Genomic DNA, 14,167 nt, shown 5'->3' on the forward strand with positions numbered 1-14,167 from the left:
GACACGTTGTTGCTGTTTGCAAAATTGCAAAGAATTTGAAAACTTTCATTACTCACAGTGCAAAAATCTCTGTGTGCAAGGTACAAGGCCAACAATCAATATGATTTGCCACGTTTGCCAGTGCCATCCACATGGGCAGGTAAAGGTCTATTTTGCAAAAAAAATAAAATAAAGCCCCATGTGAAATAAAGCACCTTTATCGTCTATGGGCCAAAGCTGATTTATAATGGAATAAGGTACGCAGCAGAAAATGGATGGACGGATTTTGTGTAGCTGCTTAAAAGCTGCCAGCATCAGATGTAGAGTATAGCACAAGGTCTTCTGGCATGAGAGCATGAGGGGGGGAATGGATGTTTGTGTCTGTGTGTGCCTGTATTTCTGTGTCTATATGTCAGGTTGGGTATCAGACGCCACCTCTCTGGGGACACCTCAGGCCCTCCAAGGTTTGGAGGCCTATCTCCACCCACCACCACTTCCCCTGCCGGTGGCGGACTCCCTCAGGTGTCGGTGCATTGGTGGTTCTTTGTGTCTGGGGGTGGGTGTCCAGGTACACACCGGCTCACTCCTTGGCGGCCGCTTATCGGGGCCTGGAGCCTGGGGCTCGCTCGGGCCCCTTCGGGGGTGGGGTGCCCCCGGCCTCTCGGCCTGGGGCTCGGTCACTCAGGCACAGCTGGCGGCCGGCGGAGCTCACGGGCGCGTCACTGCAACTCCCCCTGGCTTCTGCTCCGCGGCTGCTGAGTGAACCCTCATCTGGGACTCTCCTCAGCTCTTACTGGAACAGTGGCGCGGCTGCCCCTCTGTTGGTCTTCCATGGTTTCTTGTGTTCTGGGGGCCTCTGGATGTCTGGAGTTTTGATCTCCTCCATACCTGCTTCATGCCCTGGAGGACGGGGCTGTGGCCCCCCCACACTCCCTAGCAGATCGTTACATGGAGAAACCTTTGGAATACAAGCGCACTGATCCACACAGGTATGCACACAGGTGTACACTGCTCGTAGACCCAAATTACACCTTTCTTGGCTGCTACTTCGAAGCACATCTGTCCTGCGTGCTGCACAACAACATTGAATATTTAGTATTTACTGCTGTTTACACTGAGCTAGATTAATGCGATGGTGTTGTGTTTAGTATGTTGCTTTGTTTTTGGGGTTTTTTTGTCTTTTTTTGCTTGTTTTCTATTCTTCTCTCAACAGGTGATCCAGGAGATTTTTATTTTTTTCTCCCCCCTTTCTCACTGTCCCTCTCCCCTTCTGTTTTTCCTTTCCTTCCTCTTTCTTTCTCCCTTTCCTATCTCTCACTCATGTCTGTCCCGTCTGTAACATCTGAAAATAAAATATAATAAATAATAAAAACAAAGATCGACCAAATGGACCAATATAGCAATGCCACGATGATCCATTTGGCAAAGTAAATCCATTGGGTATCCTTGTTGGTCTTCAGACAACAATTCTGATGGCTAAAGAACCAAATGGGACAGGCGGAAAATAAAAAAAAAATAAAAAAAAAAATAAATAAATAAATAAAATAAAAATAAAAAAATTTGGCAAGTCTTTGACCAAAGTTTTGAATTTCCCATAGTGTAACGTTTTCAATGATGCTGTGAAAGAAGAATCATGTAATCCAAGGCCAGACTTATTCTGAAGCCAACCTATAAAACAGAGCAAAAAGGAAAAGATAATAATAAAGTAAAAAGAACTCTTCTGCTCCTTAAGAGTTCACTCATAGTACCATTGTGTGTGGTGTTAAATCTGACCGAACATTAACAGATTTGATTGTTCTAAATAAACACGGTGAAACTAAACTTTTCATGAGTAAAAGCGGCACAGAAATGTTGAGGAAATGTGCCTGACTACACTATTGCACGTTTATCCCAACAGTTCCATAACATCAATGTTCAGGTTTCAAAATATAATAGACCATATACTGCACACACACATTTATGTTAACCCACTGCATGTCATATTTCATCCTAAATCCAGTATTTGGCTGGGTTCTCTACTAATGGGATTGTTCATGAAAGTGAACCTTGTGTTAACTTTCAGTGATATTGCTTCCTTTTTCTTGAGTTGATATTCCTACAACCAGGACCCTTTGGCTTACAAACCTGCCTCTGGAATTAGAAAGATAACATTGTCTGAGTTAATTAATTAAAGATATAACTTTGCTCCCTGGTGTTCTTCCTGTTCTCCCCCTGCCAGGAGGCAGCTTCCCACTCTCGCTGTCTGAAATTATAAATAATTTTGGCAATAGGTCCAGAGCATGGGGAGGATAAATGAATCCATGGTTAAAAAGTCTTTCCAAAGCTTTGAGATGTTATGAAAGTAACTCAAAAATGTGCCTTAAAAGTTGACCTTCATCTATTTTGGAAGAAGATGGATCCATTGGAAAGGAAAGACTCGGGGACATTTCTTTCATCCGTGTCTAGGAGACTTTTTACCTTGTAGATTGTCACTAACACTTTAAAGCCTTTAAAAATTAAAAGAGAAGCAATCAATACTTAATAAACTAAAATTACTGAAATTATAGTGAGCTTCCTTTTAAGAACAACAGATGGGAGTTACTGCAGCTCCTCAGGCCACACATGCATTTAAGCATATTTGTAAAGAACTGTAAACCGCTCAGAAACATGTTTGGTGCAGCCTTGTGTCAGTTTCCAATTAGCTCAAAGGATTTAAGTGAAAAATCTCAGTATACATCAGCCTCACGAACCATCCTGCTTTTCATTTCCCCAAAAAGCTGAACCAACCCAAACAGCACTACTTTTAACTACTTTTAATTAACGACTAAGTTAATGAGTGGGTAAGGAAATTGAATTAGAGAGGACGTGTGGAAGCTTTTTAGTTGCCAAATCTTTAAGCCGTGTGATATTTTCACTGCTGTAAGAACGGACTGAAGCAGGTTTTTATACGAATGCCTCACATCTGTAGGAGTTTGGCCAGCTGATATTATAGTGTCTCTTGGTTAAGTTGTTGTGTGCATTAAGTGAAGTCAGAGGTAAACATAATTAAGCAGAACAAACTAACTTGACCTTTTATTTTTAAACTCAAGGAAACGTAGAAATATCCGGCATTACAAGTGTACAAGGTCATTCTCAAAAGTGATTTTATACTCATTTTGTTTTAATGACTATCGCCTTCATTGGAGCTAGTCAATTTAGCCTTCAGTATAGGGTAAATGTAGCTAATAGGATCCAAAGGTTAGCAGCCCACTTTGACTTTTTACTGATGTATTATTTGTGACAGCTGAAATGCTGTCAATTTGAACAGGTTTCCTGTGTGTGGTAATCAGGCTCTCTGGTGCTAGCTGGAATTTCTAGTGAAGTCTTTGTGTGTCTATGATTCACGGCAACGGTCCCAATTAGTTGAATATGCCTTTCTGCAATCCAGAACTGAACTGTTCCTGTGAACAGGAGAATTGTGTTTTCTCTTACCAACTTACCGTTCACCCCTAAACTTTTTGATTAGGCAAATCCAAAACCTTCACTTTGATTTTTGTGAGCTATTCAGAGGTTGACTGGTGGGCTGGTGTGTTTCACTGTCCTGCTGTATTACTGAAGTGCACTTGACTTTCAGAGCACAAACTGATTGCCGAACATTCTCCTTCAGGATTTTCTGTGGAGAGCAGAATTCATGGTTCCTAAAGCAGCCTCAGACCAACACACAACTACCACAATGTTTGAGAGTTGATATGTTATTTTTGTGAAATGCTATGTTAGTTTTATACCAGATATAACACAATGTGAAGATTCTCGTGAGTCCACAGAATATTTTCCTAAAAGTTTTGGGGATCATCAAGATATTCTCTGGCAAATGTGAGACAAGCCTTTGTGTTCTTCTTAAATTTTGCCTGACTCACCGGTGGGTGCCTTTTTTTGCCCACTCTCTTGCTTATTGTTGAATTAATAAATTCTGACCTTTATGGAGGCGAGTGCAGCCTACAGTTCTTTAGATATTCTCGGTTCTTTTGTGGCTTCCTGGACAAGTCGCCTATGTGCTCTTGGAGTCATCTTGGTAGGCTGGCGACTCCTGAGAAGGCTCACCACTGTGGATAATACCTCACACTGTGATTTACTGGAGTCCTAAAGTCTTAAAAATGCCTCTGTTGTATTTTTCAGGTGAATAGATTCAAAAGACTATTTCTCAGCTGTTTCTTTAGATCATGGCATTGTGTGTTGCTTTTTTGAGGTCTTTTAGTGTATTTCATTTTGTATAAATCTGAATTTGTTCTTGTGTGGACACAAGATGGGTGATTCTAAACAGACGTTCTGTGTTTTAAAAAACAACCAAAGGACCTCAGAAAGTTCGAGCTATTGGCGCCAATGGGAAAGACTAAGAAATGGACACAAATAATAATTTCCAACCTTTGCATTTCAGCGTTTTCAAATTATTTGATTGGAAAGGACCTTGTCCTTTTGAAATTTGTCACAATTAACAGCACAGCTTACATCACTGTAGGGTATGTTTTTAATGATGTACACTACTACATTAGGGTATGGTAGAGGAAATAATAATACATTTTATTTATAGGCGCCTTTCAGACCCTCAAGGTCACCTGACAATAGTACAAAACATTAGCAGCAACACAATATCATAAGATATAGCAAAATAAAATGTAAACATAAGGTAAATGAGAAAAAAAAACAAGCGTTAAAGTATAAAAGCTAAGCAAGAAAAAAAATAGACTAAGACGGGGTCAAGGGTATGCAATTCTGGATAGATGGGTTTTGAGACGTGATTTAAAAGTAGAGAGAGAAATGCCCAAACCCTCGCTCAATATTTAGAGGATGTTCATAAAAGAAACAGATGACTAATTTTGAAATACAGGGTAAAAGAGATGTAGACTCAACAGTGCCTCCAATATGTGCAAGTGTTCAATATTTACAAAGTCATACAACCAGCAGACATTTTCTGTTGAACATGATATAATCCTACAAATCACAATACATAACATACATACCATAGCAGACCAGGCTCTATCTCTGCCATCATGTTTAAAAGGGAGTCACACTAACTGTAGGACACTCTTCAACTGAATGAGATGCCCTTTGTTTTTTAGAGTGGATTCACAGAGTAAGTTTTTGGACATACCACTGTAGGGACTTCTCAGTAATGGATAACTATGCATAACTTTCAGTAATTTTCTTTTTTGTAGCAAGCTAGTAACATCTTAGCCGAAGTCTGTCTATGAAGCACAGAAGTGTTCTTCTGCTCTCTGAGGGAGATAAACAGATGCAGGCCTGTTCAGCAGCACAAGGTGGATTTAGCATCCCGTGCCGAAGGCCATCATTCACAGACAGCTGCTATTAGAATGATAGTGCCTAGCCAAATGCTATTCTGCGTCCCTTCCATTCCTCTGTGGTGCTCTGCTCGTCTGCGTCGATTGGCAACACCTTTGGAGTGAGCTGAAGTGCTAACACTACTCCTCGTCTTGCTGCCTGGCGCGCCCCAAGAATGTTTCCTCTTTTGCACTCTGAAAATATGGCTAGGAGCCACAACTGATGCCTGGAAATGAATAATAAACTGTGTGAGGACTCCACAGGGCTGAGCAAGAACACGTGCTTCAGCGGAATTTTGGTTTCTTGACAGGTTGCGATTTGGGCATTTGCGTACCACCCTGCAGGATCTTGTCTCAGCTGGTGCAAGCTTCTGAGGGACCTTCTTGTTTGGATAACTTCTTTGTTGGTTATTTTCTTTCTTTCTTTTTTAAATTATCCTTGTCTGTTTTCATTAATTTGCTCCCTCCATTTTTTTTAATCATTGTTATGCTTAAACTGGGTATCATCACATAACTCAGCTTTACAAAAGCTTGGCTTCAGGGCCAATGACATACTCTTTTGATTTACTTTTGTTCATTCTGTCAGAAAAAGAAGAAAAGCTCAAAAGATTAGAGGAAACTTGGTTACAAATTCTGTCTTCTACTCCAATGTTTACTCTTTTGATCTCATTTGATTTCTTTTCTTTTTTTAAATGACTGAACCTGGTTTGGTTTCCAGGAGTTGGTGCTACAGTAGTGACAAAAAAGGTCAGTTTCAGGCACTTCAGTTATCATTTGTTGTCCCTAACCTATGTAGTGGCTTTCCTGATTTACATAAATTAGTTAACTTTACTTGGCCAGAAAATGTGTGTTTTGCTATTTTTTCTTTATTTTTGAATTACCATTAATTGTATGATGAAAATACATTGCATGGTGTTAGACATTAAGTTTGGAATATTGATTTTTAAACGCTCATGCAAAACTAAATCTGTTATCTTGGAGAACTGGACAGTAATTACAATATGGCACACTTCAATTAGCATGTCTATGTCTGTAGGTGTATGACTTCTCCCATTGTTATAAACACTTTGAAGACCTGGAATAGGCGAGTCTGATGGAGGTGTTGGTGGTGCAGCAGGGTCAAGGAGCAATGCCAGGGAGGCTTGCAGAGAAGCTGAAAGCAATTCAATAATTGCGCTCTCCCTGTTCCAGAGATGCCGGGACCTGGAGGAGAGGAAGAGCAGCTGGCAAAAGCTGGAAAGCTGTTGGGACAATGAACTGAAAAACTTACAATTGTAAAAAAACAAACCTTACTGGAGTCTACAGTGAGTATAAGTAAGTTTTTGTAGTCTTGTACAACATGCAGAGTTTATTTATTTTAAAATAAATAAATATTTATTTATAATATAATTTATTTATAATAATAAATAAAGTACAACATCTTGCTTCTAAGAAATCTAAAACGCTGTACAATACAAGTACAACTTTTATTTTTCAAAGTAGTATTAGAAACTTATAGTTGATATTTCACTGATGATTACTTACCTTTAAATTTGAATGAATTTACAATAAGTGCCTTTATCATTTAGTATATTCTAATAATATTCAAAATATATATATTCAAAATACAGAAGCCTCCTATAATGGTGCGTTCACACCGAACGCGATAGAAGCAACCAAAAAGCGCCACACGCCACTAACTGGTCGTTTGCACAGTTGCACCTTGAAGCGCGTCCAAAGCGAACTGGTCGCGCTTTAAAATATGCAATTTTCACTCACGTGAACTGTAAATGTGGGAGCAAGTAGTGCCAGCCGGTATGTTTGCAAGACGGCAGCTGTCAATATAGCGTTTGAAGAGAGAGTCTCCCTTCTCCATTTACTGTGGAGAGCAGAGCAGCGGCGTAAAGGATGTCCTCCCCGTACCTGGGTCCATCAGGTCCTTCACAAGCGTGAGCAATTTGGTGAGTTTCACCACTTGCTCCAGGAGCTGCATCTGGATGACGGCCGCTTTCAGCGGTACCACCGTCTGTCCCTCGCCCAGTTTGAAGAGCTGCTGTCCTGCATCGGTCCAAGCATCGCCCGCCTAGACACCAACTACAGGCGCTCAATCCCACCTGCAGAGCGCCTGTCCATCTGTCTGATGTTAGTAAAAGTTTATAATATGTGAGCGGCGCAGGACGTGCTGGGGTGGAGCCATCAGGCCTTGGTGTCCGGATGAGGAAGCTGTTCATGGCTCACTTCTTGACAGAGAGAGCTGGAACTTGGCAGCCACAACGGCTCTTTTAAGAGCCACCCACAAACCTCTTAAGAGCTTTCCTTTCTAAACAGTTTAACCTCTTTATAATGTTTATTTTTTTATTCTTGTCTCTGTATAGAAAACAGCTGGTGTCATGTAGCTCGGGCTGATTAGCCACGGTGTTTATCAGTATCCATGTCCTGCTGATGCTGTGACTCCATTCACTCAGTCACAGCATCACTGACACCTATCACCTGATTGGTTGTCGTGGCGCGACTTGACGCTGGAGTTCAGATTTTCCAACTTGAGCGGCACATGCAATAAGCGCGAATGCACAAAATGCACCACATAAAATGCAGCGCGTATTTTACTTCGTGCTTCAAACGCTTCAGTCGCACTAATTGTTCGCGCGAATCAGACAGAAAAGCATTTTCGTGCCGCAAATCTACTTCTGAAGTTTTGCGGGACCCCCAGTCGTGCTTCATCGCGCTTCTCCATTGACCTTACATGTAAACCTGACTCTTTGGTTGCTTCTATCACGTTCGGTGTGTACTAGACTAGTGTTAGACATTGATTTTAGACCAGAAAAAGGGAAAACATGGAAAAATGTTCTTTAAAAAAATAGTAGCACTAAGCAACAGAACATGTCCAGCAAACTAAAAATGTGATAGAAAGCTAGTAAGACTTTTTTCAGCCTCTGAATATTTACTGTAAATTAATGGACTGTATGGTCCACCCTGATGATGGTGGTAGAGACAATAGAGAAATCAAGAAAGTGCTAATGATCCAAAAATGTAATGAAAGCCAGATCAGTAATCTTGGTGCTGCACAAAACCAGCCAACAGTGCAACCAAGAAGAACTGGACTTTACAATATTTCAAAATTTTCTATTAACTTCACCATCTACAAATACCTCACAGAACTATGCCATGTCTGAAAGTTGTAGATTATTGAACAGTTCCTGATGCCTAACCTGAAATTCATCAGGAATGGTCTGTCCTCATCCAGCAAATAGCTCAGCTATAAAGGAAAATCCACCCACACTGTGTAGCCATACGCACTTGGGGGGCGCAGCCAGGCTAGTCAGCCAGTAACATTTACCCTCAGTGATACTACACCTTTCTATCTTTAGCCTGTGGCAATATGTGGATTGTGATTAATCGACAGGTTCCTGTAAACTTGAGCATGAACATGTAACAAGTAATTGTCGATTTGTGTCATTACTAAACCACATGTTAACATGAAACATTTTCTAGGGAAACATTGAAAATCAGGCAAAAGTCCTTTTTTTAAAAATATATTTAGAGGCTGCGTCACAGCTATGTTCATATCCATCCAACAATCAACTTTCAATTTGACTCAAATCCACTAAGCATGAGAGTGCCAGACGAAATATCAGATTGCAAATCCTGTAGGACTCCACAGAAAAACAATATTCTGTTTAATTTTGAACCGGAACGAAAGACCAACACTGCCATCCTTAGGGCCATTTAGCTAGCATGTTTGAACAGAAGTTTAAATTATATTATTATTTTTTTCCATATATGTGAAACGTGTAAACCTCTCTGCTTTGGCAATTTTCTAAGAGTGAAAAGATAAAAAAACAGCATTACTATTAGAGGTAGATGTTTATTAGTCAAGAAAAAGTCAAATGGACCAATTCTCCCGACTTAAATAACTCACACTCTCTTGAACTCTTAGATTTGAGCTCACCACCCAAACATGAAGATCCAAGAGATGATATTGTTGAAAGGCACTATAGGTAGTGTTTGAAGTAAGTACATAAGGCCTCAAAGGCAACCTGAATGAAGTAGTTTGCAATGTCAGCATTAAGGAATAGCTCCTCTTGTGCTGTGCTTGTAATGTGATGGCCAGCGAGCACTTGTTGTAATCTAGACTTTAGAATAACTAGCAGGGTTGTGCCAGAGACCTATTATATTAGCTTTGTATGAAACTATATCCCAGGTTGAAAACCTGTATTTAAAAGTTGATTCTCAAAAGTTCCAAAGCCCGGAAACCAAAGTCAACCTTCTGTCTTCAGAGATTTAGATAAATATTTCATTACTACTGGGTTTTTCCTTCTCACTTTTAGCCTTTTGGCTACTGATAATTTAGGCACCGAGACTATAACAGCAAGCTACAGCTGTGATTATAGTGAAGTTTCTTCTATAGTATGTTCTTTGTTTTGTTGGATTTCTTTTTTTTTTTTAATTTATAGTCTTCACTTTACTGAACAAAGGCTTTTAAACTAAAGTTCCAGAGATAAAACCTAACATCAAAGCCAGGAAACATGTGTTCTGATCCATAAAGAAGACTATTATCAAAGATAAAAGAATAAGAAAGGGATGTAGGAACAGCAGCAGCATTGAAGGGATGCATATCAAACAAATGCACACAATGTATTTACTAAAAGATGCAGCAAAAAACAAGAAATAATTTACCAACTATTCTGTTAGGCTACACCGAGTGAAGAGGAGCTGAAACAGCTTGAAAACAATTATAGAGACAATATCCTGAGGAACATTTCCCAGGTTATTCGTCTATAAAATGTGGTTATTATACCTTCCAAAAGGAGCCTGTACATGAGATGGATATTTGTGAACAGTTCAGTTCAGCAGAGATCCTGGCCTTCAGTGTCACTTACACTTTATTAACTGATGAGAGATCATTTGGTTTTCCATGAATTCGATGCAGGGCAATCTTTCCTTACAAGGCTGACATATGAGGCATATAAGTCTGTCCGTTATTTCCCTTGGCAGACCTGCAAACACAGATGTCGTTAGTCCGAGTAGATCATTGATCAGGTGACATTGATCCCATGATTACCCTGCTAAGGACAGCCAGTCAGAAGAAGGGTGACTTAAAGAGAGTGTGGCCTTAAAGAGGGGGAACTGAACATACTGCTTCAGACAGTTGATGAACCAAGATTGTCCAGCTGTAAAAAGCTGATGGGGTCACCCCATCGGCAGGCTGGCGGACTGGCAGGCCAACCGCCATGGACATCCATTTTTATAAATATGATAACTTGAGAATGAAGGCATGTTGGATTTCCAAATAAATACCATAAGTGCATCTACTAAAAATCTTGGAAAAGTTTGATTTTAAAAACCTTGTTAATGCGATAAAACATGAGAAACATGCAAAGCTACAGTAATAAAGCTAAAACATATAGCTGTCACGGTGGCTGACTGAGGTACGACCCAAAAACAGGATTCAGACCACAGGGAAGAAATGAATAGATAATTTTTAAACTAAATTACAAAATAACAAAACTAGGAAAAACAGACAAGTACAAATACTCCAAGGAAGACACAGCATATAGCAGTGGCGAATGGAGACAACATGTACACAAGGAGGATAACGAGCGAAGAGGCCACAGGTGGGACACAGCTGACACTTATGACTGACAAGACAGGGGAAACATAAGACCATCAAAATAAAACAGGAAGTACAAACACTGAGACCAAGACATATGGGCTTGACACATGGGGAGAAAACAGACAGACATGGGTACATGACTGGGAAAGCTGAAAGACACAGAGATGAGACTACGGAAGACTGAGCTCAAGAGAGACTAATATAGAACTAGTACATAGCCCATAACAGGACCATGACATATAGCTATGGATTAGAAGATTAGCTTAATAGGTTTCTTTGAAGATTGTGACGTTCACCGAATTTAAGTGATTCTTTTTTATCGAAAGTTAGAAGCAGTTTTTGGTGTAATGCTAACAAACAAGAAAGGACTTGAGGCTCCACCTCAGCTCTCCACAGAGCAATGACCTGAATCATCCATGTCGTCAGTTCAGCTGCTACACTTTTATGGTCCTCATATTGTGCTCTGCTGACTCACTACCAGAAAACCAAGGCTTGCTGGGATGATTTCTGATGTTATTTCCATTTTGGGATAACAAATAAAGAATGTAGGTCCTTTCTACAGCTACTTTTATATATTTGATTCATAACTTGTGAACACTGGTAAAAACAGCTTGCAGGAAGTAGCCACCACTGACAGCTCTTGATTCTTTGCAGAATTCTCTCATTAGCCTCATTAGTTAAAACATTAGAAAGTCTAATAAAAATAGCTTGTACTGTGTGGTAGCTTGCCAATATACTTCCCTTGACTTAAATCTGAGTCTTTCACTGATTTGGTTTAATCTCATCATCGGCAGGATGCCCAGGATGTCCTTTCTGCTCTTGGTCACCCATCTGATCACGCCTACACCAATAGCACTCCTGCCAATCCCATCAATCAGCTTTGAGGCATCAACTTTCCCATTTAGCTCAGCAGCTAATTGTCAAAGAGGATGTGGAGCAGAAGGAAATGTTTTAGCTAAGCCTGCACTATAATTAGCAACCAACCTGGTGTTCTTCCAGTGTCTTCCAGAAGTGCTACTCCTGTCTAATTAGAGTCATTCAAACCTCTGCCGCATTGACAATTACATGCTGTGCTCCTTTTCCTTTTAGCTGTGGCACAAGTGGCGATGCTGCTCATCATCACTTGTGCCACAAGTAATGAATGCCATTTTAGAAGCACGAGGAGCATGTTTTAAGGGGGAAATCTTAGTCTGTGGGAGGGGCCATCACCCCAGAGAATGCACTGTCGCAATGATCAAGGCTTAGTCTATAATTGGTTGCTGATGAAATAAAGAATGATAAAAATGATGCCAGCAATGATTCATCCAGTCTTGTGAGAACATACATTTTTGATTCTAATAAACTTGATTAGATCTTTACATGCTCGTGTACTTTTCATGCTTTTGGGTTCTTTAATGTGAGAATGACACTAAACTGCAGTGCAGAAGAATATCAGAAAAAACGCCCGTGGACTTGTGGTCTTGTCAGACTTATTCATGTACCAGAGTATCAGTAACATTTATGTTTTTCTCAGGATGACAAATCTAAAGGTGGGCTGTGAAGAAGGCCACCAAGATTAGTGTGCAGACACCCACACCTAAGAACAGGTCTAATCAGGCAGCGTAAGTGAAAACACCATGCCCGTGTGAGTGGACCATGGCTTCTAAAATCTGGCACTTAAATAAGACTATGAGAAATACTGATACTGACTCAACCACTTATCTCTGATTTTGTGGCTATATCGAGGTGATTACTGATCTTAATGTGTTTCATTTTCATAAGAAAAATATTTATTAGATGAAGATGCACTATATTCTTTAAAATCCAAACCACCTACAGTTCTGATTACTGCACATTACTGATATAATCACATGTATTATGCCACGTGACAAATCTGTGAGGTTTTCTATCTTACATGTAGTTACCTTTCCTTAATAAAAAATAAATAAATAAACATATTTTTTACGGAGCCCCGCAAGGGACATGGGAGAAAAAAAAATGATAAGTAGGGTGGGTGGTGAGTGAAGATTGTGTTAATATTACCTATCCTAGAGCAAGCCATTGGTTAGTGAGCACTTCTCTAGTTCAAAGTCATAAAGGCTTGGGCTGCGTGTTCTGCTAACGCCAAAGTTGTTTTCACCGTAGACTATGAGAGTTTAAGGCACTTCAGCTTCATATTCATACCTGGAACAGTCAATTGGTCATTTGGGGAGAAGGTGTTTCCGCAAGTGGAAGTTGTGTATTCTGGTGCGTTGACTATAACATGAGATGCAAAAATGCCACATCTTCAAAACAAATGTTGCATACAAGGTCAACATATCAGTCTTAGTCTGAGGGTGAAGATCTTGATTTAGCCTCACATGTGGTTAAGTGATTGTGGCTACTGTAAATTAGATCATAGAGACAATCACTTTTTTACTGAAAGAAAAATCACAAAGTGCTTCACATAAAATAAAACCACCAATAACAGCAAAAAGGAATAAATAATAAAACAAAATGAAATGCTCTCCGATTGCCAGTTTTAAAAGAGTCTTCGGATGCTTTTTAAATGAGTCCCAGATCAAAGGGATGGATAACAGAAGACCTGATAGTCCTGCCAGTGACATATAACTGCAAAAGTTTGCATATATAGGTGGGCATCAAGTAGAGCAGGGCGATATGACCAAAAATATTTATCACGATATACATTTGAAAATTTGCAATAACGATATAACTGATGATATAATTGACACTAGATAAAATACTTTACAACTCCACAACTTTATTAGTGCAAAAAAACCCCATCAATGTATTTTCACTTAAACAAGCAGCTGTTTTTTTAATGTGCATTAAAGTTATATAAACATGTAACAGTGCAAATTCCTCGCTGACAGTTTAACCAAATGGTATTTCCAGTGGAAACTGGCCGACATATCCTCAGCATAACCATGTATAATATATATCTCCGCAATGATGGCTTTGGCTGGGAGGGTTACGTCATGATCAGACTGGTTGCAGATTACCACAGGTAAGTGGTATGGCTGGTGAGAAGGGAAATCCATGACACAAGACGGGACCATTAAGCCACCTGGCAGAGGCGACGAAGTTGGATGTTCCACCAACACAGCCTTCTCGGCCTGGAGGCAGCATCCGCAAATTAAGCCCTCCAAGGCAACAGTTTTTCCAGCTGGGATGGTCTGTGGTCCGTCAGTGTGCAGCTTGATGATTCCATGATGGTTACTGTTGGCCAGTCTGTATCGTTGCTCAAGGATTTTCAGCACCGTTCTGTATCCATGTGGGGCTGGAATGGAGGGTTGTTGGTCTGAGAATGCTCTCTCATATG

At 40.1% G+C, this 14,167-nt stretch overlaps 1 protein-coding gene across 1 annotated transcript in view; it reads left to right on the plus strand.

The window, feature by feature from the left end:
* The first annotated feature begins 6,466 nt into the window (after nucleotides 1-6,466).
* LOC121814947 overlaps nucleotides 6,467-14,167 on the plus strand; it is a 53,211-nt gene continuing 45,510 nt past the window's right edge. The window contains exons 1-2 of the mRNA XM_042223201.1: nucleotides 6,467-6,499; nucleotides 7,237-7,387. Of these exons, the coding sequence (XP_042079135.1) occupies nucleotides 6,467-6,499; nucleotides 7,237-7,387 (184 nt within the window). The remainder of the gene's footprint in view (nucleotides 6,500-7,236; nucleotides 7,388-14,167) is intronic.

Source organism: Haplochromis burtoni, unplaced genomic scaffold (assembly GCF_018398535.1).
Source record: "Haplochromis burtoni strain Fernald_Lab_line unplaced genomic scaffold, NCSU_Asbu1 Contig_105, whole genome shotgun sequence".
Taxonomy (NCBI): Eukaryota; Metazoa; Chordata; class Actinopteri; order Cichliformes; family Cichlidae; genus Haplochromis; species Haplochromis burtoni.